We start from the raw sequence: 26586 nt of genomic DNA, 5'->3' as shown, positions 1-26586 counted from the left end.
CCAGGTCAGTCTTGTATATCTCAATCAGTTTTTTTTTTTTTTTTACCTAGTTAAGTAAAGGATATTGATTGATTGTTCTCAATAACACTGTATGAGAAGTTAGTCTTTTTTAAAATTATTTTAGAACTTTAATTACATGTTTTAATCATATGTGACTGAGGAAATTGAATTATCCATCATCATATTTGCAATTGTATCTACAGAATTCAGGCACACCGGGATATTAATTCTTACATTTAATTAATGAATTAATAAATGAATTATATTAATGTACAGCAAGGTCAAATAACTAAAATCTTACCACACCTTTAGATCACGTGTCAAACTCAAGGCCCAGGGGCCAAATCCGGCCCTTTAGAGCATCCGATTCGGCCCACAGGAGAAAGTAAAAATGACAGAGAATACATGAATCATTGTGTAAATTATTAAATAATTCAGCTGTAAAATGTTGTTGAAAGACCTGTAATTTTTTCCAAAATCCTGCAATTTTTTGTCAAATTAATCCACAAAATCTCCCCGAATTAAAGAAAAATTGGTCAAAACATAAATACATTAAATAACATTTAGGTATCTGTCACTTATGCTTGGGTATTGTTTATTATGCCTTACATACTTTATGTCTAATTTATGAGTAAAAGTGCAAACTTGGGCACATTAATGTTGGCTTAAAACTTGTGGCCCATTTGTGATTGAACTGGTCTGAATTTGGCCCTTGAACCAAAATGAGTTTGACACCGCTGCCTTGGATAAACAAAAAAATAAAAAGAAGGTATATAATGTATTACGCCAACAGAGGAGCAATAAGCTCATAGCAGACACATTTTATTTGTCTGTTCGGAGTCCAGATCTTCTTTCTTACTATGGACTTTATATTTTGTTCAGCGCTTTGAGATGACTTTGTTGTGTTTTGCGCTATATAAATAAAGTTGAATTGAATTGAATCTGTTTGGTATGCGAAAGCTTTATTCAGCAGCAGTTTCTTGATTACTGTATGAGGCTGCAATTTAGATGATTGACCTTGTTGTTGTATTGCAACCTGCAGCATATCAATGTGGGTATGTGTTTCATAAATCTCAACACTTACTGTATATTCCAAAGGGACTTCTTACTTAGAATTTGATAATTTTTTTCTTATGAGTAATAATACATATATTGTCATTCCAAACTCAAAATATGAATACTCATTCAGTCTGTTTTTGAAAAGTATAATTTTTATCAATCATCCTGCCTAACTATTAAAAATATTAATATTTTGAATTCAATATTTGAGTTTAGACAGGACAAAACAATGTCACAAATATCAGTAACTCCTTCAGCTTCTATAACATCTGCATTTATACAACATTTTAACAGATTTTGCTAATATAGTTGACAATAATGGCTTGAGGCCATTCATGCTTTTTTATAGATTAACAGGAAGCACTGGTCAAATGCCCCAAATGTGACCAAATTTAATTCAAATTCAGAATAAATCCATTCATTTTTAAAAGTTGCGTGGATGGATGCTCATACGTTCCCTTCTAGAGAACATCTCTTGTTAAACACTCCATGACATTACATCCTAGTGACACAGAAATGTCCAATTTAAATAATGCTTCAACAACTTGCATTAGTTGTTTTCTTCTCAGTGCAGCCAAGAGGCATTCTAGGCATTAATCTAATCTATATGTAAGGGAAGACTTTAAGGCAAAAGCTTTGGTTGTCATCAGCTGTCTCTGTTCATCTTCCTCGGATGTAAAACATTTAAAATGCGTTCATTCTTTGTCAGATCTGCAGGAAGTTCATTATTCTGCAAGACATGCAAAAAAAAAAAAGTTAAAAATCTGTATTTTCATTGTTTGTCTCCTGTCTTTTAGTCTGGAGATCATTACCTTGTTAGGCAGCATGGGGTCCGCGTTGGCCCCAAGCAACAGCAAGACAGTTTTGGCATTACCGCTCAAAACAGCAGCATGGAGAGCAGAGAAGCCATTCTGGAGAAACAACATAAAACCAGAACCGTCAGTCAAAAACCTTTTAAAATACCGCCGATTGTCTCTGTACGCAGCCACATGTGAGGGGAATGGGTGCAGTAGGCACTGAAACAACATTCGTCCTTGATGTTGATCGATTTGAGACAGAAATTCCCATCCATCCTATAGCTATTAGTGGCTATTTGAGGGGAATTGAGTCACATTTCATAAAGACCGGTCGATTACGAACCGAGATATTAATTTTTAAAAATTTCAGCAATGATGGGAGATAGGGATTTTGGTCCATAAACAGCATATTGATCCAGGTCCCCTCCAAAATGTAATAAAATCTAGTTGTTGTTGTTCTTGGATAATGGTGTGTTACAACCAACTTGAATAGGTGCATATCGCCACCTACGGTACTGGAGTTAAAAAAAAAAGGTTAAAGGTTAAGAAAAAAAACTACTTACTAATGGTGGTACTTAGCGTACCACTATTAGTACACAAACAATCTTGGAGCAGTCCATCATTATTGCAAGGCTTTAACACTTAAAATGTGCTTATGTATCTTTTAATGGAATCTTCAATGCCATAATGTCTATCTTTGGTTAAAATTTGACAAAAACTGTTCGTGCTTTTGACGTAATCCTGCTAACAGTCAAACAAACAAACAAATAAATAAATGCCGGTGAAAATCTTAAACTCTTGGCTGGAACTGCCGACACATTTCAGATATTTAAGTGATTAAGTCAGCACTAAACTGTGACTGTGCTTTTTTTTTCTGCCAGCCTCGGTGTATCTGCATGCAGTTGGCATTCAATGTAGCAGCAAGCTCTACCTTAAGAAGACCAAGTGATGGACAAAACCTCAGCATCTCCTCAATGACATCATTGTGTCCTTTCAAAGCTGCTTTAAATAAAGCTGTAGATCCATCCTGAAAACAGAACGGAGACAGCGTATGAAAAACGAGGGATGCTTTAAGCAGTTAATGTAAAATGAGATTCTGAGATGCAATGATTGTACTTGGTTTTCAGCGTCCCGGTCTGCGCCTCGTAAGAGGAGCACCTTCACCACCTCACAGTGACCCAACTGAGCCGCCATCCACAGGGGGGCAGTGCCATCCTGGAGAACAGGTGCAAGAGAAATGACTATCACACTTAATAGATGCAAGTGAGAATGGGGAGAAGAAGAGGAGTGGTAGTGAATATATTTAAAGAGATGTGTGTCAAAGATCTGCAGTGGGATCTGATATTACCTCCCTTGAATAGTTGACTTTGGCACCAGCTGACAAAAGCTGGCGAATCACAGTCACATGACCTCCTTGGGCAGCAAGAAAAAGGGGAGTGGCACCATCCTGGTAGAAAAAACCCATCCAAATACAGTGTAGTAAGTTAGGAATGCTCTGATAGTAATTCATTAAAGCATAAACTAAACAGTAATGAACATTTATATTTGAAAGGATTCTCTCTTAGATTTAGGTCTAGTTCACACATAAATATTATATATATTTTAAAGAGGGACATTTTACACAACCAAAACATGATTGGCCAAACAGCTTTTAAATAAAGCCATCATTTTCTCAAGATCTATGATGACGCATTGAGCAAAGGGAGAGGCATTTACTTGAATAGACAGCAAAGCAACTAAACCATTAACATTCATGGATGAACAAAAACAAAGAAACACATTTCAAAGCCATGAAATGTACGGTAATCACCACTTGTGAGACGTATCCGGTGTTCGTGAGGGCCAGAGTCTCACATCCCTGAAGGAATTCCCCACGCTGCTAGTTATCCATAGTTCCTTTTAAATATGTTTGGTTAATTATTGATTTGTTAATCATTAGATATTTATTATTCTTATTCATATTTTAGGTTTGCTTCGAAAAATATGCAAGTTTCTTTTGTAAAATTTTCCATTTGGTTTGGTGCAGTGGTTTAAAGAGGCACGCTTGTTATTTCTATCATTTTATTAATCCAAACTGTTGCTGAAGGGGTTGCATTGTTACAGTACATCTACATTTTTATTATACTACACAAATTATTTCTATATGTATTGAAGTGCTGTTACATTATACACAATAATATAGTCTTTGCTGAATGGTTTTAATCAAATGGAGAGGCACAAATGAACACCTCATTAACCAAATATGCTAACTAACTAATATTAACCATTTTCAAAAGATAAAAACTGTGTCCAGTAACACATCATGCTATTATTAATGCTATTTCTTGGCACATTCAGCATTGTGCTGTCAGCCTATGGACAAACAACAAGCCTGCCCAATGTGATTCATATCTGACTCAGCGATCTGCAGAAACCTGAGTGACCAGATTCCAGGTGCAGGGACACTGTGTGCAGCTAATCGTCATGTTTCTGACACAGTGAGGCTTAACACAGGTGGGCGGGATGGGAGTGACAGCAAAGGGAGAAACATTGCTGATGTGAAGGCTATAGGGCAGGGGTGTCACACTTACTTTAGTTCAGGGGCCAAATACAGCAGTTTGATCTCAAGTGGGCCACAGATTTTATGCTGGAAAACGAGTCATTTCAACATTATTGTGCCCTGGTTTGCATAAAATACAAAATATTAAAGAAAGCAATTATATCCATGCAATAAGGGATAGATATAAGTCCCAAGATGATCTTCACTTTAAATTTCCAAGATTTGGTGACCAATTTCTATTCAATTAAGGTAAATATTATGTCATAATTTAAGGAAGGACTTTTGAGTTTTTTCAACATTGAAAATGATTGCAATCATGTGACATAAGCACCGGGAAAACTGCGCGCTCTGGCAAATATTGTTGAGTTTCATTTACAAAATGATTCATGTTTTCTCTGTCATTTTAACTTTCTCCTGTGGGCTGAATTGGATGCTCCAAAGGGCCGTATTTGGCCCTTGGACCTTGAGTTTGACACATGTGCTATAGGGTCTCACGTTTAGCTCATCGTGGACATTGGCTCCATTCTTTAACAGCACATCCACCACATTGAAGTGACCATACTGAGAAGCCACAGTGAGAGCCGTGCCTCCGTCCTGCAGAACAACAAATGAACACAAAGTCGTGAGTAAATACTGCACATGATGGCAGATTAAAGGAACCTTTAGTTGTCCATTTTATAGGCTTCAACCAGCCACTTTTTTTGCTCATTTCTTTAAGCTAATTCATGCTGTTTCAGATTACCTTTGTTTGGATTTCAGTAGAGGCACCAAATTCAAAGAGCAGTTTAACGACGTCATGGTGACCCTGCTGGGAGGCGAAGAACAAGGCAGTCGAACCTGTCTGGATTAAAAGAGGCATGGCTGTTTATCTCTGTCGTACAGTGAGGCGTCAGAGGACCCAGATACAAAGAGAGGAGGCAGCAGGCAGGAGTAGCGCTCATAAAACCTGCCTATTATTATTTATATTATTATTATTACAAAAACTCAAAACAACAAAGTAAAGAAACCCAAGAACACAAAACCTGACCCAAGTCCGGTTCTACGAAGCTGGATAAACATATCTGTGGTAGTTCTCCATTAGCGGGCTTGCCTTAACCTAGGGTGACAAGATTTTTAAAACTCAGAACCAGGACAGTAATTTAACCAAAGAAGATGATAGATTTTCAAAAGAAACTATTTGAATATAGTTTTATTTGTAATGAAAAGAGGTCACATGAATTATATGTATATATTTTTCCATTTGGATAAAATGTATTATTGCAACAGCTGAACCAAATATAAAGTGTCCATCAGTCAAAAAAAGCAACATGTTAGGTAAACATAAAATTGTTTTGAATAATAATTAAAAAAAAAAAGTTTTTCTTTTTGGCAGGTTGAATGGTAAATGGACTTGATTTACTTCGACACATAGTCAGGTACTGGGATCGAACCCCCAACCTCTCGATCAGAAGACAACCCTCTACCACCTGAGCTACAGTCGCCCCACGAAGGAGAAAAGCATGAGAGGAAGCAAAAGAGTAATATTGTTAATGCCATTGACCAATCAGCATTGAGTTGCAAACACGTGAAAGACTTTTGAGCTTTTTAATTGGTTTATATTGCAAGCGCCACCATGGCAACTGCTGTGATTGACAGCTCACGGTCCACAGAGATCACGTTTTTAGGCAAAATGTGCTGCAGCTTTGACGTCCATTTCTTAATAAACAGGACAAACATGACTGAGCTCATGAAAAAACGGGACAAATCAATGATTTGGGGAAAATCAACAGAGACGCGGGACACAACTCTGAAAATCAGGACTGTCCTGGGTAAATGGGGACATCTGGTCAACCTACCTTAGCTAAAAATGTGTCACCACTGATCAGCTGTACTACGCTGGTTATCAACATGATCATTTAAAGCTGAGGTTTCCAATCTGGATCAGTGAACGCTCACATAAAATGTGTGGAGTTTGTAGCATCTGACCACGGGCAGAGTATCGTACTTCACCATAGACTCTAGAGCCTAGTTCCCAAAGTGGGGTACGCAAATTGTCATAGGGGGTACGTGAATAGAAATTAAAAAAACAATAACTAATGTACACAAGTTTATACTTTATGTATGATTCATACGTCGTGTAAAGTACGTAAAGCGCCAATAATATTCAAGCAATAAGTGACATATCAGTCCCTGCAGGATTTTCTCTTTCAAATTTCATTCAATTTCAGACCAATTTTTATTCAATTTGTGGAAATTATGTTCAGTAATTGCAGGAAAATTGACTTTTTGACAATTATATATTTAAAATGGGGAAAAAAAGAATGAGAAAATTGTGATTCTCCAAATAGTGTGGAATATACATTGAATTTGTTTATTTATACATCGGAGATATCTGAGCTGATTTACCTACAACTTAATTATTTGGTAATCTGGACAATAATTTATGTTTTTTTCTGTTTTTTTTACTTTCTCCTGCAGGCCAAATGTAATGGTCTAAAGGTCCAGATTTGTGCTGTAGGGCTACATTGTATATGATATTACATTATTATGTTTTTAAATGTACAGGAGAAGGGGGTACATGGCTTCAGGTTAAATATCTGAAGGGGTACGGGACTGTGAAAAGTTTGGGAACCACTGCTGTAGAGGAACAGACCATTATTCTTAAAAAATAAGAATTCGAATCAATAATTCCAGCCAAAAGCGAAAGCCAGGAAGAAAAATACAGACTATTAATGCATAAATTTGTGATATTATACAATAATAATTCCTCGGACAAAAAACGCTGATCAGTCAGTTTCACTTTATTACTGTACAGATAATTCCACATCGTGACGGGATGAGTAGTAATTAATTAATCATTCTGGAATTTAGCTTGATAAGAGAAAATCCAGCTTGGTAGTGTAGGGCTGATTGAGAATGAAGCACACTTGAGTGCAAAACAGGAGGGAGCCTCATCACTCACGCACACGCACGCACACACGCACACACACCCGCCTGAATCCCTAAAACCACAGAGACAAAAGATCAAATATATAAAACTCAACCAGAAAGCTTAAAAACTAGACAGCTACAAAAACACAAGGACTGTCTGAACAAAATAATAACTAAAAGAGGAACCCACACTGGGCTTGAGAACTAATCACACATCATAGAGAGGTCATTAAACTCATTAAAAGCACTCAATACTTTTGAGTGGGTAAAGTTAATGGACATCTGTGTTTTTTGATGTTATGAATGATAAAGTGTCATTATGTATTAGGTGCAAACAGGTGCACATAGAACGAGCATGCAGGCCAAAACTGACCTTGGAGATCATCCAAATAAAGCCAGAGATGTAGTGTGAGATGTAGCTTAGATAAGTGAACATCATTCTTTATTCATTTATTTTTTTTTTAAACTGAACAAAGCTTAAAAATAATTTTGTTCTCGCACGTTTACTTATTTGCATAAAAAAGAATGCATTTGGTATTCCGTTTTATGCCACTATAATAAGCTTCATGAAGCTGCTGCATTGAATTGAATGAGCGCAGCCTAACATGGTGTAAAAAAATAGCCAATGTGATTCAGCTTTTAATGACTAATTATTTAGTATAATGCGCTTCTTTTCTTGGAAAAAACCTTTATAAGCAATTTAAACTGTGTGTCCAATGTAATAACTCAGCGAGAAAAATCTAGTATTTAAAAGAAATGCAAAAAAACAAATTAATTAATGAAACGCCAGTATTTCTTCCTTTACATTATCATGTAGAATGATGAAACAAAGGAGAGCTAACTGTTTAATGAAACATCTTGTATCTACTATGGGAGAGTATCTGGTTTGCTAATACGTACATTACATATAGGCCTCTGCAGTGAAAAATCTGCCAATTACCAACTGCGAAGATCCTAAACTGACACTTTAAATTGTAAAGTTTTAATAAATTTGTATCAGTGAGTAAAACTAGTGTCAGCAGTCGACTATTCCCCAGCATACTGCACCTCTCTCTGGTAGTTGATATCAGCTCCTTGCATGATAAGCTCCTTGACACAGTCATAATGGCCGCTATACGATGCTACCATCAGTGCTGTTGTCCCGTACTGCAAACAAACAGAAGTAAGATAAATAAATGCTTTAATTCAGAAGAAGAAAAACAAAGTTTATTTCATATGGGCATGAAGCCATTCATTCCGGCAGATTCAACTGGTCATTAAAACAAAACGAAACAAAAAGAAAGAAAAAAAAAAGGTAAGTAAATGGGAATATGCAAAGCACAGACATGCAGCGCTCTGTGTTCCTACCACAGGTGGGTTATGCTTAATGCATGCAGCTGAGCTGGGTCATGCAGGGTCCGTACACTGTCTCTGCAGTCTGCGTCTACACGACCGCTGTTGAGCAGCAGCTGAAGCAGAGCCAAGTTTCCCCTCCTTGCTGCCCAAAACGCGGCGTTAGCCAGGGGTGTTTCCTTCTGCAAGGTAATTACACACAACAAAACAGCAATCTGAAGCCTCCATTACAGCATTACACACACCAGACAGTAATGACGGTAGATTGCGTTCAGGTGTTTCTGTTCAAACGTGGAAGTTCACAGAGTTGTGTGGTAAAGTAGGGGTGAAGATGAAGTGCGACATAATGAGTATCCAGATAACAAGCAAAGTTTGGGTCTGATCGCTGCAGAGCAATCAAAACCTAAAGTACAGTTTTACAAGCAAGTATTTTTCCAGACATTGACGACAATGAAAGATTGAGTATTACACAAAATGCATTGGGTTTAAACCTTTACATAAGGTCATATTCTGTCAACCAACTGTTAGTTATTGCACTGAATGGTACAGATGTTAGCAACCCAGTAAAATAACTCTCATCTGTTTAAAACACACATGTCAAACTCAAAGCCTGGGGGCCAAATCCGGCCCTTTACAGCAGGGTTTCTCAAATGGGGGTTCGTGTACCCGCGATGACACTACTGGGGGTGTTTAAGAGAGAGAAAGTAGAAAATAACAAACAAAAATGTAAAAAGAATATGAGGTTATTTTTATTTTAGTTTTAGTTAAAAAGCAATATAATAAATTCAATATTTTTTTTTCTTTATTTGTTGCAAGAACAAAGCACGTATAGTAAAAGTTAGTTAACCTTATCACATGTTGAATGTTGACATCATTTACGTATTGGACTGCCACCAAGTCAGTTAAATAAATAAATAAATAAATACAGGGGTTATTTGAAAGTGGTAAATTAACAAACAAAAATGTTAAAAATATGGGTTTTCTAATGTTTATTTTTAGCTAAAAATAATGATGTTGAAAATGATCTTGATTAGATTATGAACTGAAAATACAAGGGTCAGTATTGGTCCCGCACCAGATGGGAAATGTAAAAAAAACTATAAAAATAATCTAAAAATCTATTCAGGAGGCACTAAATAAAGTTTCATTCCACTTAATTAGAATGAGATTCCTTAAATGTGTGTTATCATTCATTCATTCCATCATTACGCTCTGAAGTTATTTTTTTCATAGAATTCTGAGCAAAATGTGGTAGTTAGACAAAGGGGGTAGATGGGCAAAAAAGGTTCGAGAACCACTGCTTCAGAGAGTCCAATTTGGCCCACAGTAGAAAGCAAAAAACCAACAAAGAAACCATTCATTTTTGTACAAATTAAACTAATTCAGTCGTAACTATCTCAGCTAGATATCTTCAAAATAAAAACACAAATTTCCTCCACAATATTAGCAGGGCTCACATTTTCCCTATACTTACGTATATCACATGATATCAAATTGTTAAAAGAACTCTCAAATTTCAAATCCAAATTATTTCACAAAAGTGGCCACAAAATCAAATAATAAATTGAAAGTGAAGATCCTGCAGGGACTTATCGCTTTGATATTGGTACCTTACATATTCGATCATTTATTTATACGTGGAAGTTCAAACTAGAACACAATAATGATTAAATATCTCATTTTCCCGCCTAAAATCTTAGCTTACAAAGCCAAACAGGATAAATGGATGTAAAGAATGGATGAAAATACTGTGTTTGTATTGTCACAACACATCGTTCGTAGTTAAAAAAAAAAAAAAAAGTTAAAAGGCTTTAGTTCACTTCCTCTTTGTGTTGGTCTAATAATCAACCCACATGTGTGACATTTGCGCTTGCATGAATTACCGCTCCACTTAACCCTGTTTATGCTAAAGAGGATGTTGAACAAGGATGGATGGAGGACAAACTGGCTCCTATAATCTATGCACGTCTTCCTGCACTCGATTGCTTCTCCATTCCCCGAAGGAGAGCCACTCCTCCAACCCGTGGGTGTGTGTTTAAGGGGGAAATGTACTGTATGTGCAAATAAAATATGAGGTGTGTTTAAGGGAAATCAGTAAATGCTCAATGCTTCATTACCCTCGGTGTAATTTATTTGGGGATAATAACCTGGTTGTATCCAACATTACTACTTTATGATACCGACACTGTCAATATATATTGACACAGCTCCTTTTTTTTTTATTAAACGTAAAAGTATTTTTCCTTTTAGTCTGCTAATGGTTTCTGGCTGCTGTCACTGGTGTTTCAGTTATTCTAGTGTCAGTTATAACTGGTGACTGACTCCCAAGTGTGTTGCACACCTTGATTTTATGACATGATCTTAGCAACCAGATTTAGGATGCAAGACACATACCTAATATCATTGAGGATACTTTATTTCATCTATCAAAATTAAAAGGCAAAGCATTGTTGAAAAGAAATTCTCAGTGGAATGGATACATGAATGTGTCGTTACTACCACCAGTGCATATATTCACCAGGTGTCCCACCACCGCTATCCTTTGCCGTAATGATTACAAGACTTTCTTGGGCTAGGGTTTCTTAACAAACTTTTATTTTAGAAAAAGTAAGAGTCCTTCCCTTGCCGCAAATTCTTGTTAGTTCCACCAAAATCCAACCAAACAAACGACTAATGAAATACAGCAGCTATACCTCCATGCAAACTAGCCAATCTAGCATCAACAACTTAAAGAGGCGAAACAATGCATTCTCCTCCCAGTGTGTGATAAATTGAGTTGGACAACGTGAATAGAAACATGACTGTGTTGTAATAACGAGTAATTGGAGCGCTGTCAGTTTATCATCCGATGAATTTATATTATGTAATCTCACAAATTTACGCATTAACAGTGCATTCCTTCCTTCCTGCTCTTGCTACAGAAACGGTGTTGTTTTAATGCAGTGACTATCCGTACGGTTGCCGTATCGACATTCCGTGCGCAGCGCCCCTATTTGGCCAGTTTAGGTCACATGATAGGTCAGTCATTGGTTAGTTTAGGCCTGACAAGACTAATGGTACGGTCACACCAAACGCGTTTCGTACGTCACAATCGCGCCTCACGCTTGTGCTCATTGAATACAAAGGCTTGTCACCAACGTCGAAGATGCTCGGGACGCGCGTCGAGGGGAGGGGCTTCTCTGTTGCTGGTGGTGTTCATACAATGGATGATATTGTGGCGATCAGTTACGTTCATAATTCACCCAGTGACTGTGAAGTGATTGGTTTTATTTGCACCTCGGCGTCGTTTCTGGATTCACCAGTGCTGCGCTCAGACGAGAGTCGCTTTCAGCGCTACTTCTGTCTTTTCCGTGCCCAGTCTGCTGACCCGCATCGGTGCTCGCATCTCCTACCAGTTCTCCAACTACAGGCGCTCTATTCCAGCAGAAGAGCGCCGGTCCATCTGTCTCTCATTATTCTGAATACGTCATGGTTGGGGAACGCTCCTGGTTGGTTGATGCGCCGTGATATGCCCCAAAAGTTCAACAATACCAACTCCAGCGTCGGCCACATTGGAGGCACCGGACGCACGTCAAAAGCATCCGCCGCGCGAAAAGCTTCAAAACGTGCCGCACAGGAGGCGTGGGATGCGCAGCGGGACCTCCGACGCTCCCTAGAAAGGCATCCACCATGTATTGTTAATGTACACCTGACGCTTTAGATGCATTTGGTGTGAACACGGCATAAACCTTACCATAAACCTAACCCTAACCCTAACCTAACACAACACTAAAGATTGTTGCGATATTGGGTTATAACCTAACCCTAAAACTAACCCTAAGACGCTACGTACGTGTACTTCGGTAACCATACCAATAGCACCAGGGGTTGTCCGTACGGCAACCGTACAAATAGACACTTTCTTGTTTTTACCCTGAATTATGGATTTGAATTTTTATTATTTTTTAAATAAAATATTTCTCAATTGTGACATAAACGGCTCCGTGTTTGTGATTGGTCAGACGCTGCCATCTCCACCCCTTTTATGTGAGCGCACACAGATTCAGGTTGGAAAAACCCTGGCCTAAATAAACTTGTTTATAACCTGCTTTGTAGTACAGGGCAGGCCCTTTAAGTTCAGTACCTAATAAATCATGGTTTGTTATAAGGCCAGCAGTTGGATGTAATAATTCATTTTATGTGATACAAATGAATAAAGGCTTTGGTGAGGCTTTTTTATCATTTCGGTCTATTGTTTATGAAAACTACATTTGGGGAGGGGGGCGAGGCTGGGGGGCTCCTTAATCCACCTTGGGTTTTAAAAAGCCTAGACGAGGCCCTGGAAATCAGATTCCACAACATACATGTAAAGCAAACACAACTACACGTTAAACGCCTGCGCACTGCAGATGGAGGTGTGTACTGAAGCGTTTTGTATACGACAGCCTACACAACACACTAGAATACACACATTTATATAGACTGGGAGACGGTCTGTGTCACACTGGTTTAGCATCACATGTATGTGGAGAAGCTCGGGTTTACCTTGTTGACAGACATCCTGCGGAGCTCAGTCACAGCTCATGTCTGTGACCAGGTTCTCCTGTTTCTGCTGCACTGGGTTTGGGTGTTGGCGGTTTCTCACTTATATATTATTATATCAGATAGAACCGATAGAACCGTCCCTAGCGCATCATCCACCGCAGTCTCTGCCTCCTGACTCAGTGCCAGTGTGGGGCCAGCAGGGGGCGCTGCACAACTCCTACCTACGCCTCTGCTTGTGATGTTCTTTATGGAAAATAAATCATTAAAAATGCCCATACTTTTGTTGTGGTTAGCGACCCAAAAGTAGGTCACCAACCTGTTTTCAGTGGGCGTTGGACATTTTTAATGATAAACATAGATTTTTTTTTAAAAAAAACCGATCCTAACCTTTTATTTCCAATAAGTAATTTTTTTATGTTGGGCAAATGTAAATTCTTAGTATAGGATAGCGTGTTTTCATACAAAAGTTTGCTTCACTATCCAATACGTGTATCAGAGGGGTTTTCCTCGTATCTTACTATTGATTATACATTTTATCTCTAGATTGATGATTATGAGTTATTCGTTTTATGATTTTATATACACTTATATATATTCAAACTTTCATATATATTCAGACTTTCATATATACATATATTTTTCAGACTTTCATTTATATATATTTTTTTTTTCAGACTTTCATAAATAGATTCAGACTTTAATATATTCAAACTATATATATATATATATTCAGACTTTCATATTTATATTCAAACTTTCATATATATATTATATATATATATACTCAAACTTTCAAATATATATATTTCAGACTTTTATATATATATATTCAAACTTTCATATTTATATATTTTTATCAGACTTTCATATATATATATCTTCAGACTTTCATATTCATATTCAAACTTTTATATATATATTCAGACTTTCATACATATATTCAGACTTTCATGTATATACTGAAACTTTTATGTACATATATTTAATTTCTCATACTAAACGGCTTTACACACACGCACGCACGAACGCACTAAATTTATTTATTTATTTATTTTTTCTTAATTTGGGCCACAGCTTGTATCCCAATTTCATAATCCCATACATATAAACTACTGGGTTTATATAGTCAAATTTTAAACTATAATTCTAATCAGTAAAAACCTATACATTTCAGGGGACCCCATTTTAATTTCAGGCGATCCCCAACGGGGTCACGCCACCAAGGTTGAAAAACAATGGATTACAGTTGTGATAACTTATATTTCATTTTATGAACAGGGCTGAATGTTTTTGGCAGCGGTTGGCAAGGCGACTGTAGATTTATCATTACTAAAATGGTCAGAACAAAATATAAACATTGGGTTTACCAGTAATGTTATTAACATTACTGATTCATCCTCTCCACTCACACTGTCATTAGTCATAATGTAATAGACTGAGCAGTGATTGGTTTTTGCATTGTCTTAAAAAAAAGGCTCCTTTACACCACATGGAGCCACTGTCATAATTTAACAAATTTGTAAGCATAATGTTGTGGTTTAGTTCTTCACTCCAATGCATCTAAATGCTGAATTCAAATGGTCATTATTCATAATATGGTGATACAACCTTGAGGCTTAAAGGCTTAAATCCTCAGACTTTTTTTTTTTTAAGTGACTCTGTTGTAAATGGCAGTGTAAAAAATCTTGACTGATCAGAGAGAAAAAAATAAATACATTTTGTTGAGAAAGTCAATGTATTTAAATCCGAACAAAAGAAGAGAACCGTGGAATAAAAGACAGGAAATTACAACAAAAAATGCTGACTGCTTATAAGTAACAGTGGATCAATTGATTAACTAAGAGCGAAACGACAACGTAATTAGCAATTAGTAATTAGTCAATAAGCACTTAGAAAACTGTTCTTTAAAAGAGCACAGATAATAAGCTTAACCTCATTAGACAATCAGAACACATGCACACATAGTGGAGATGCAAAAACACAGCAGAACACAGACTGACTGACATAGAAAAGACCAGAATTAATGAAACTAAAATTTAGTGACAAACTTAAGCCTTAAGGACAATATGATCAATTAAAAGAAACAAAATTAAGACACCATGAATCACACTGAAACTCCACAGAAATGTATTACTAATCACAAAAAATAATGACATTAATATAAAACACCTGAAACAGGACCAACTATTGAACGTAAAATGATGGATCGATGATGATGATGAATGATGAAATAAAAGATGAAAAAAAAAAAAAAAAAAAAAAACTTGAAAACTGAAATTCCGTTCATTCATCTTATAACGCGCTGGGGATTACTGGTGCCTGTCTTCAGTCCTCTATAAATGCTAAGCAGGGGGTTGCACCCTAGACAGCGTGTCAGTCAATCACCGGCACATTCGGACAGACAATTACCAACATTCCCATTCACTCCTATGGGCCATCTGGAGACTGCAGTTAACCTGACATGTTTTTAGATTGTGGGAGAAAACCAGAGTATCTGAGCAAAGCTCACACCAGCACGTGGAGAACATGCAAACTCCACTCAGAGAGGACGAAAGTGTTCACTCCAGGGACCCTGGACACAAATTGAAAGATAAAAGTTAATTTCAAACTAAATGTCATGAGGAAAAAAAATGTTTGGGGAATTTTTTTTAGATTGCATCATGTGTTGTAATCCATTGAATAGAATAGAATAGAATAAAATATTTCCCAGAGGGGAAATTCCCATTTGCAGCAACACAGTATGAGAGCACAGAGTAAGAACAAAAAAGGGTACTAACATAGAATAATAGTGCAAAATGTAGGACGTACGTAAATTAGAAAAACAACAAAAACAGCAGAAAGACAACAACACATGTGCAAATGACAAGTTGGCACATATATTTATAAGAACAGTGCCCTGTGACATTCATTATTGGCTTTGGACAGTTTGTTGTTGAGTGTAGCACTTAATCATTAAATGGTGTTTGAAGGATTTACAATATTGCAGCTTTGACGAGAGAATTGCAGAGTAGTAGCATGAAAAACGTCTTCTATTTGTTGACTTGTGACTTTCTCACAGGCTAGCAAAGGTGCTGATTTGGGGATTGAGTGAATGGTGCATTACAAACGCACTCTTGTTCCTATATAAGGACAATGTGACATTTTCTCCCTCCTTCTGCACTTCGTGGCTCTATGAATATGGAAACAAACCGTGCAGGTAAGCAAACCTGATGTCCAAGTTTTTAAAACAATTTAAAAGTAGGAAGAAAGAGATTATGATAATTTGGCATCATTGACATTTAACCAGGCATAGCTAAAGGTGCTCATTAATAAGATGAGACATGTTCAATATTGGCCTAAAACCCTGAAATATGTCTTATTACAGGAGTGGGAGGTTATATTGAGTTATTTAAATATCTCGTAAGGTTTCTCTGTATTTCCTTTGTGAGAACATGATGTTCAATTTGCAGCTTCCTGTTAGAGGTTCAGCATTACAAACTAGGGTTTTTGCCAGAGTGTGGTTGCATGAAAGTGTCTTTTTTTGACTGAATTATTACATTAGATGCTCTCACAAGGCACAATGTTACTTTTCTATTTCCCTGAAAAGAGGCAAAACTTGTTTTGGATTTTTGGATGTGCTCATGGGTTACTGCTGATTAAAACCACATTGTGAGTTTAAAAAGAATCTCCTTCTAGATAAAAAAAAAAATAGAACATGTTTTATTTCACGCCGTGTTCCTAATCTGTATCTGAATGTAAAAGCAGCAGATCTACAATGTTTATTCACTGCTAAAAAAAACTCTCACTCTAAAAAGGACGGAATGAAGGTTGTTGGATTTTCTAAGGTCATAATGAAGACGTACATTAGGCTCTAAGAGTTTGAAAAGTCTCTTCTTTGCACTTACTTATAGTGTTGTACTACTCTAGACCAGTTCTCCAGACCAGATTTTGAAAGTCTTGGTCTTATCTTGGACTAACCTTAACCGTAAACCCTAACCCTAAACCTAACTCACCCCACCAGATCCCTCCACCTAGCCCAAAAAATGCCAACATAGCTCCAAAGGTCTCATAATTTTGCAAAAGATGTCATACTTTTGTAAACAACACTTAATGACAGCCTTCATAAAGCCTTATTCATGCTAATAAAGATGACAATTATTAGCCTTTATTGTCATGCACATACAAAATTTGTTCTCAGCATTTGACCCATCCCTAAGGAGCAGTGGGCAGCCACGATGCGGTGCTCGGGGAGCAGTTGGGGCTTAAGGGACTTGCTCAAAATCCCACAGTGTTGGCCCGGGACTCGAACCGGCAACCCTCCGATTACAAGCCCAGTCCTTAACCACTTGACAGCGTATTGACAGCCTTATGTATAAAACTTCAAGTAAAGTGAAAGTGTAAAGTGTAAATTAAAATGAAATAATGATCTTTAAATGTTAAACCTTTTCATGGCATGGTTTTAAAATAGATTTTTATGGTCTTTGTCCTGTCTCCTGTAACGACTTGTCTATGTCTTAACTGGTTTTGACTCAGTCTTGTCTCTCCAAAGTCTTGGTCTTGGTGCATTCTGGTCCCAGGCAAGTCTTGGTCTCGGACATTGCGGTAATACAACATTAGTTGCGTATACAATTGAGTTGAGGAGAATCTGAAGTCGGTCTCAGGATGAAAGGGAGGGGAACACCCTTAACAATCCCAGGCTAAACTCAAACTGTCCCATGTAGCTTTCTTACTATGCATACCTTTTACATGTGGGGGGAGAGTGTGGAATAACAGGACCTTTTTGACATCTGTTCCACTGAGAAGTCTTGTTTTTTTAAAAATGTTGAACTGTTTCCATTGTGCAATAACAAAGGTACACTACAAGGTTATGATATGTGTAGTCCTGCAGGCTGGGGCACTGCTGAGAACAGGTCTGCTCTCCATGCTGCTGTCCAGCCCGCTGCTTGTGTTATCAGACTCAGATGAAGTTTTCCTGACCGAGTGGGAGGTCTGGAAGAGCAGCCATGGCATTTCATACGATGAACGGGTAGGACAGTTTATATTTAAAATATACAACACGACACAAATATACGAGCGCTCTAAATGACGTATGTTTTCAAAAAATATATATTTCAGGTTGACAATAGAAGAAAATCCATCTGGGAGTTGAATAAGCGGATGATTGATGACAATAACCAAGGATTTTACATGGGGATGAAGCCTTTTTCAATGGCCATGAACAAATATGGAGACCTTGTAAGGAAAAACGTTTGATTCTAGTTGTTTTTAGCCCACAAAGTTGGGCTTTTAAAATGGGGGTATCATGTAAAAATCACTTTTTCAAGCTTTATATCATGTTAGTGTGTCATTCCCTCCTGAAAAACATGACTCCAGTGTTTCTCAGATTGATTCACGTATTTTTGAGTAATCTTTAAATCTCCTGCCAGCAGCCATTTTCCTGCTGTTTTGCTCGAGGGGACGAGGGTCCGCCCAGAGGACTAGGCTCCTCCCCCCTCCTATGTTCTCATTCTTAGTTCAGCCCACATCACCCGCATCTGCAGATTTAGGTTTTAATTGACTTATTTTAAATACTTTTCTCAGAAAACTGGCTCATGTTGTTTGTACTCACTAATGCACGCATTAAAAAACCAAAACAAACTAGTTCCCTCCCTTGTCACTGTCTGTAGAGCTGAGGCAGCAGCCCCTCCCTCCCTCCCACTACAGAGCTACAAAAAGACTGCTGCAGCTGTTGTTAACACTTCCTACCGGAGAAAAATTACATGGTTAACTTCTTGAATAAGCCAACATTCTGGCTGAACTCATCCTTTAGTAACCCCGTAAGTTGATCAGTTAAATCGTAAAAGTGGCGCTTTCTATGATAAGTGCTACGACCGGAGGAGAACACACACTTCCCTGGTCATCACGACACTCACTGGAGCGATGAAGTGAGGGAGTTCAAGCAGTGTTAGCATTCCTCACTTTGGTAACCATTGTAATGTTTTGTAGCGAGCTTACACTGTACCATTTATATAATACAATATTCTGTGATTGAAGGGGGAGCGTTCATGGGTGTGTCAGACAAGCTAGGACTTTCTTAAAGAGACAGAGGCAAAATGGAAGCGTCATGAACAGAGTTGCTCCAGAGGGAAATTTAATTTAATTTTTTTAAACTTTTGCCGCATTTTCCAAACTATTTTGGATAGCATAGTTATTTGAGTATGCTATAGAATGGTTCTATGTGCCTGGAAAAAACATGATAGCCCCCCCTTTTAGGATTGAGAGTTTTAGTACACAGACCTCTTGTCATAAATTAAATAAAGCAATTTCCAATGAGTAACAACATTATATTACCATTACTTCATTTCTTAAGTCATTGAATACATTTCCTTCTATAACTTCATAATGTCTGAATACAAATAACTGAAATGAATGTTTCCTCTACATAGACAAAACAAGAGTACCAGTTCTTGCAAGGTGCTCCGATAAATGCCCAGTTTGCCCACAGAGGAAGAGAGGTCTCTGCTCGAAGGCTGCGTAACAACGCAAGGATGCTAGATGGCTGGTTTGTTGATTATCGAAATATGGGTTATGTCACAGAGGTCAAAGATCAGGTGGGAGATTCTTACAGTGGATTGTATGTTTTCCAAAATGAAAGTCCTACATTTACAAATGATGTTCCCTGCAGGGCTACTGTGGCTCCTGCTGGGCCTTCAGCACTACCGGGGCCATCGAAGGACAAATGTACAAGAGGACAGGCCAGCTTGTTTCTCTTAGTGAGCAAAACCTGGTGGATTGTTCTAAACCCTACGGAACCTATGGCTGTAATGGTGCTTGGATGGCCAATGCCTATGACTATGTGGTCAACAATGGGCTGCAGTCGACAGACACCTACCCATACACCTCTGTGGTGAAGCCCAACCTGCTGATTTAGCATGCATCACAGGAGACTACATTTAAATGGCATTTCCTGAGCCTGCTGTTAACATTTACTTTCCGCAACAGGACACCCAGCCATGCTACTACGACAGCAGACTAGCAGTTGCTCATATTAAAGAATACAGGTTCATACCGAAAGGAGATGAGCAGGCTCTGGCTGACGCCGTAGCAACTATTGGACCAATCACAGTGGCTGTTGATGCAGATCATTCAAGCTTCCTGTTCTACAGCTCAGGTACACATGGGCTTCAAATGTGTTCAATAAATTGTTACTTCTGCTATGGACGTTATGTTTTTGCTGGCGTTTTTTAGGTTTAGGTTAGGCTTTAGGTTTTAAAAAACACACTTACCTGTGCTCATGGTCACAAAGTTTTGTGACGACATCTTGAATTCTACTATTATAACAACATGGCATTTAATCTCAGCTCTAAAAATGACTGTAATAATACTCATTCATGGGTGCGTTAGTGTAGACAGGATTGTGGATGAATTTCACAATGGAATCTTTAGAAAACAATATCAATAATGATATTAAATACCATTATTATTGCTAGAGGTGCCACCTGAGAGAGTTGAAGTGTTATGACTTCATTAATAAATACCTTTTTTCCCACCAGGGGCTTATTTAAAGCTATTTAAAGGTGAGAATAGGTTAAACATTATTAATGAACTCTAGCTGCAATTTAAAAGGTGATTATTGATAACATTCAAGTACAGAGTGACTTAATGTATGTTGAAGAAGGGAGTTTTTCACCAGTTCTGGTAAAACCTTTGGAGTTTGGTTTATTTCTGTAGAATTCAAGGGCCAGATTTCCTTCAATTGGAGTCATTACCAGTATGTTATTAAAACAACTGGTGTGATGTTCCTTTATCACAAATAATGTTGGCTGCAACCTTTGTTACTGTTTACTATTTTAATTTGAAAAAGGAAAGGGTTGACATGGGAAAGGGAAAAGGTAGATACATTCCTATATTTTTCTATATAATTTGAAAAATGTGTATCTGATTTTGTAATTGACCGATGTTCATTAATTTTCTCTGACACATGTAGGGTTGGTTCCTCTAACTGTGGCTAAATACTAAAGTTCAAGCAAACATTGGTAGTAGTAATTATCTTGTCAACACTGACTAGCTAGTTTATATCCTCAGACCTTTTGCCATTTCTCATCACCGTGATTATTTAACGTCTGCACAAGTGACATATCTTTTTTTGGAAGGCTGAAAGACTGGTAGATCACATGCCTACGAACCAAGTCAGATGAGGGGGATTTGTCAAAACATTGCTGCTAGTTGTTGCATTATTAATACATCATCAGTACGGAAGTACTGATCTTCTACCTGATTGTAGGTAAAGTTGGGCAAATAATAAAAGTCATTTTAAGACAAACGTCTTCAAGCATTCACCTACCAATAGTTAAATAAAGGACAAACTCAAAATACGCATGAACATGAAGAACTTAGACGAGGATTGCTGTTGACAATGAGTTTCTGAAGGTCAAAATAATTCAAGTGTGAGTATTGATTTAATGTTTGCTAACAAAACAAATGTGACAGTGATCCATTTTTTTATTTACAATTTGTTTGTGTTTTCCCAAGAAGGGGAAAAAAAAAAAAAAAAGGTTCATGGTGATCTAAATCTGCCCCACAGGTATTTACGATGAGCCCAACTGTAACCCTAACAATCTGAGTCATGCGGTGCTGCTGGTTGGCTACGGCTCAGAGGGTGGCCAGGACTACTGGATCATTAAAAACAGGTCTGTTTAATAATAAACTCAGAGAACAACAAAAAGTGTTCATGTGAATGAAATCCTTGCTTTTTCTTCTTTCAGTTGGGGCACCAGCTGGGGTGAAGGAGGCTATATGAAAATGATCCGTGACGGCAGGAATACTTGTGGCATTGCCAGCTATGCCTTGTACCCAGTTCTGTGATTGTTTAAGGTGACAAAACATCCAGAGTCATGTTTTAAAATGTGAGTCATTATTTGTATTTTCCTACTGAGCAGCTGCCAGTTTTCTCTGAGGGATGTAGGACACAAACCTTCAGCTGATTACTGCGACGGAAAGCATCGATAACAACATGAATAAAAGGAACTTTTCACATCATTAAAAACAAGGACCGTCTGACAAAGAAAAAGGCTCTTCTTTATCTCAAAGTGAGGATTTAATCTGTTCACTTTTTGGAAGAATCAAGATATTAAGTTGCTTTTTTTAAAACACACTCACCTGTGCTCATAGTCACAATAAAGTTTTTAATTTATCGTGACCATTGCTTTAATTCTACTATTATAACAACATGGCATTTAATCCCAGCTCTAAAAATGACTGTAATAATACTCATTCATGGATGTGTTAGTGTAGACATGATTGTGGATTAATTTTACAATGGGATCTTTAGAAGAGAAAATCAATAATGATATTAAATATCATTTTATATTACTCAAGGTGCCACCTGAAGTGTTATGAATTCATTAATAAATACCTTTTTTCCCCTCCAGGGGTTTATTTAGAGCTATTTAAAGATCTGAATACATGAATTAATGGAACCTGGTTGCAATTGAAAACGTCATTACAAATGGTGAAAAATGTTAACATATATGTACAGAATGACTTAGTTGGGTTTATTTCTCTACAATTCAAGGGCCATGTTTCCTCCATTACATATTTAACTGATGGTTAATGATTTGGAGTTGTTACCATTAAAACAACTGGTTGTTAAAACAATGGTAATCCATTTGCTGTGTTCCCTTATTACAAATAATGTTGGGTGGAATCATAGTTACTGTTTTCTATTCTAATTTGTAAAAGGAAAGGGTTGACAGGGGAAAGGAAACATAGATACATTCCTATATTGAGGTGTTTTTGATGAGCTAAGCTACTAATAGATAATAAAGTCCTCTGCTGCCAGCAAATAAAGTAATCAACCTGCTATTTATTAATAAAGAAGATATTGTTTCAGTGAAGGGCAAGCTGTCACATTTGATTCATAATAAACTAAGGTTTGTAAAATTTTTGTTAGCTACTGCAAACCTGATGCACACACAACGATGCAGCCTTTTTGTGCAAGCTCCTCCCCCATGGAAGAGTATTTAACTACTCTGGCTGTCAATGTTGAAATTATTAAACACACTGATGACATTCTGGTGCAAATATAATTGCAATAGTAATTGCAGTATAACATTTTTGGAATAATTTTATGAAATTTAAGAGTTTTTATGGCCGGCCACTCATTGTACAGGACCAATGTGCAAAAAACAATAATATTGTTTTTTACATTTTGCCTTTTTTCTGTTTTTTTTTGTTTTTTTAAGAATTACTTAGAATAGTAACTAGAATATAATAGAAGGAGTTTGCTGTGCAGGTTTCTGGACATTTGGCGGCTGTTTTATTTGCATTAAAATGTTATAATTAGAAACATTAGATATTGAAGAAAATGTCTGTATGTTCTTCTTTTGTTGTGTTTTTATTGTGTTCATATGCCATAATAAAGTCTACATTCTTTCTCATGTATCTATTAAACTATTCATACTTTACGTCTCATCATTTAAATCTCCACTTTATGTGTAGAAAATCATCCAAACACACAATTTTGACGTCGATTTAATTCTCTCTGTAGCAGAAGTTGCAGTTTCTGCATATACTGTAGATGCATTTATTTTTTTCCATTCATTTTTATTTTTTTATTTAAGTTTGTTTCATTTGTTGACTTGTCATTTTTCGTCACCCAATTTCAAGGTTTTTTTTTTTAGACCCTACCCTTTTTCTTACTAACATTCTTAATAATAATAGTGTTACACTTGCTTTATTGGAATTTATATGTCGCACATGATGCAAAAAGTAATATAAGTGTCTTAGAATTGCACTAAAGCCAAAGTGCAGCTCTTTGAACCGTGACACAAGCTGCATTAATTCATACACAGTGGTTGTTTCTAGCAGCGCTTACGGAAATTGCTGAGCACTTCACCCACTTAAGAGCTTTCTTGGGGAGAAGCACTGACACATAGAGACTCGGAAGGTTTTTTACCAGCGCACACAATTCAGAAAGGTCACCTTTTAAGTACAATATTATTCTATACTGGCTGTACTCTTGATCCCCTATCCAACCATCAGTTGTGCCATTACAACATCCATGCAAACTGTAAAATATGCAATCTTTTTTTACTACCCAAACCAAATTATTCTTGTTGTTTGTACTTGAGAATAAGCTACATGCTGGCTACGTTAATTCCTAATAGGGAAATCATTTCTCAATCACAGAAACAGACAGCTTAATGCTCCAAAAAAAAAAAAAAAACACAAATTCAATGAAACTCCACAAGATTTGCAGAGCTCACATTTCCCCCATGCTTATACTGTATCACATGACTGCAGTCATTTTTTTTTTTTTTTTAAATCTAAAACTGTTAAAACAAATCTCAATTTTCCCCAAATCCTGCAATTTTCTCCAAATTATTCCACAAAATTTCCCCAAATTACATAAAAATGGGTGAAAAAAAAAATCCAATATATTGAAAGTGAAGATTATGCAGGGACTGAAATCTGTCACTTATTGCTTTGATATTATCATTGCCAAACATATTTTATCATTTATTTATATGTGAAAGTGCAAACTAGAGCACAATGATGATTCAATTACTAATTTTCCCACTTAAAATCTGTGGCCTACATGCCACGCCCCCCATGAACTGATCCGTACTTGGTCCCTGAACTAAAATGAGTTTGACACTCCTGGCTTAATGACTGTAATGTTTCTTCCATGTTTTTTCGGACTGGCTGAGTCAGGATTATTATTCAGTATAATTTATTTTTTTGGACAAAAGGCAGCAAGGCAAAGGAGATTGTGTCCCTTGACAGCGCAACACTGTGAGTGTAAAATAGGAGCCAAAGCCACAAAGGTCACAATGTTCTCTAAAGTAAATGTGATGTATAGACTGTACACTTGTTTTTTCACACCCACCAATATCAGCGTGAGCTCACATGACCCGAACTTTGATTTCATGTAGATTTGTAGCCATATGTGTTGAGCTAGATTGAAATCATGTTGCTTTTGTAGTGCTTGATTCAGCTGATCTCTGAGGTCACCCAACCCAAACTAACAAAGGACTGTTCGTGGAGGTTACTATGGAAACACATGACCTGTATGACCCACCATGTCTGTGAGTTTCCTGTTACACAGAGTTGGTCAGTGTCTGCTCATCAACCTCCTGTTTGTGGCGTGACAGAGGGATTTTAGGGAGCGACGACGCCACCCAAGGGAATTTCACTCATGGGAAATAGATTGATAGATAGTTGTCGATGTACACGGGGCACACGACTCAAAGAAAAGTCCACTGGCAGGAGAACCCGTTGTATAAAAATCTAATTTGTTAAACAGATTTAACTCAGGGAAGAAGGAGAAAATTACAACAAAAATAAATGTCACCAAGATATCAATATTAGGTAACACTTTAAAGGTGCAGTCTGCAACTCTTATAAAAGTGACTTTTTGTCATATATGCTAAAGCTGTCACTATGTGAGGACAGCTTTACATGAAACTAGTAGTTTGTGTGAAAAAAAACAGACTCATTGAGTCCCCCCTGCTTCTCCTGCAGCCTTTGCTTTCGCGACCGAGCAAAAAGAACCAATCAGAGCCAGGATTGTGTTTAATGGGCTGTCTGACCCCAGCGCCCAATGAGAGCCGGAAATTGGACCGGCAGACCCCCGTGGCCCTGATAAACGGGAATTAGCGGGTTTGAAGATGGATGGATGGATGGGCTGTCTGACAGCTGTTGCTCAAAGGTCCCGCCCCTTTCTCGGAGCTAGAGCGCCGTCTTTTTTTTTTTACAGTGTTTTTACTTTATTGCTTGAAAGATAATTACTGCTGCTTGATTTACATTATGTCTGATTTGTAATTGTTACACCAATCTGCTATAGTGCAGAGTTCTGGTGTAACATAGTAGTAGCTACTGGAAAAATAGTAGCAAAAGCCTTTTAGCCCAATAAGTATATCCATGTGGTCACATGACTGCAGTGAAGTGATACGTTCTCCAGGCATTCACCAGGTCACATGACCTGGCCAAAGACGGGCCGTCTCTCTAAACTTACATGGTTGGTATTTCAAGAGGGAAGCCTCGCTCGGAGCATTGATACTGTCAAGCTCTGTATATTGGTCTGAGGAATCATTTAAAATAACTCATATGGGTCAACTCTTTAGGTCAAAAAGTCCGCAGTGTGCCTTTAAAGATATTACATGTGTGTATGAGCTAAAAAAAAAATCTATTATTATTAGACCCAACTTTGAAGTCGCATTCATCGATACACAGCATATTGTAGACGGTGAATTGGCTCCTGTCAGCTTCCGTAGATTTGACTTCATTAGCACACCTTTGACTTTTATCACAATATTGTATTTTGAGTTCATTCTCGACATCCTATTTCAACTTTATTCTCAAAATTTCAACTTTCACCTCAACATTTTGACTTTATTCTCTTCTTTTTTCTTGATTTGCCCCAAAATATTTTATCCATCAAAATCTTCTTCTGTACTTTTAAAA

General features: G+C 37.3%; 2 protein-coding genes across 4 annotated transcripts; one reads left to right on the top strand and one right to left on the bottom strand.

Annotated features, from left to right (window-relative positions):
* Positions 1 to 1061: 1061 nt before the first annotated feature.
* ankrd29 (ankyrin repeat domain 29) lies at positions 1062 to 13345 on the bottom strand. 2 transcript variants are annotated; one of them, XM_028444370.1, is made up of 10 exons: positions 13162 to 13345; positions 8709 to 8819; positions 8353 to 8451; positions 5138 to 5236; positions 4891 to 4989; positions 3205 to 3303; positions 2973 to 3071; positions 2788 to 2883; positions 1872 to 1970; positions 1062 to 1789 (listed from the first exon to the last, which is right to left on the bottom strand). In XM_028444370.1, the coding sequence occupies exons 1-10, from the start codon at positions 13174 to 13176 to the stop codon at positions 1706 to 1708; spliced, it is 900 nt and encodes a 299-aa protein (XP_028300171.1). In that variant the 5' UTR covers positions 13177 to 13345; the 3' UTR covers positions 1062 to 1705. The 2 variants fall into 2 exon arrangements, with proteins under 2 accessions (XP_028300171.1, XP_028300172.1); XM_028444371.1 differs by having other exon boundaries at positions 8653 to 8819; positions 13162 to 13197.
* Positions 8705 to 22433, top strand: cts12 (cathepsin 12). Of its 2 annotated transcripts, none has more exons than XM_028444369.1 (9): positions 8705 to 8826; positions 18021 to 18166; positions 18256 to 18375; positions 19566 to 19730; positions 19805 to 20026; positions 20122 to 20290; positions 21704 to 21809; positions 21885 to 21993; positions 22059 to 22433. In XM_028444369.1, the coding sequence occupies exons 2-8, from the start codon at positions 18062 to 18064 to the stop codon at positions 21982 to 21984; spliced, it is 987 nt and encodes a 328-aa protein (XP_028300170.1). In that variant the 5' UTR covers positions 8705 to 8826; positions 18021 to 18061; the 3' UTR covers positions 21985 to 21993; positions 22059 to 22433. The 2 variants fall into 2 exon arrangements, with proteins under 2 accessions (XP_028300170.1, XP_028300169.1); XM_028444368.1 differs by lacking the exon at positions 8705 to 8826 and adding an exon at positions 16327 to 16357.
* The last annotated feature ends 4153 nt before the right edge of the window (positions 22434 to 26586 follow it).

Source organism: Gouania willdenowi, chromosome 4 (assembly GCF_900634775.1).
Source record: "Gouania willdenowi chromosome 4, fGouWil2.1, whole genome shotgun sequence".
In the NCBI taxonomy this organism is placed as follows: Eukaryota; Metazoa; Chordata; class Actinopteri; order Blenniiformes; family Gobiesocidae; genus Gouania; species Gouania willdenowi.
Note: the sequence above shows the minus strand (reverse complement) of the source record. Positions and strands in the feature narration are given on the sequence as shown.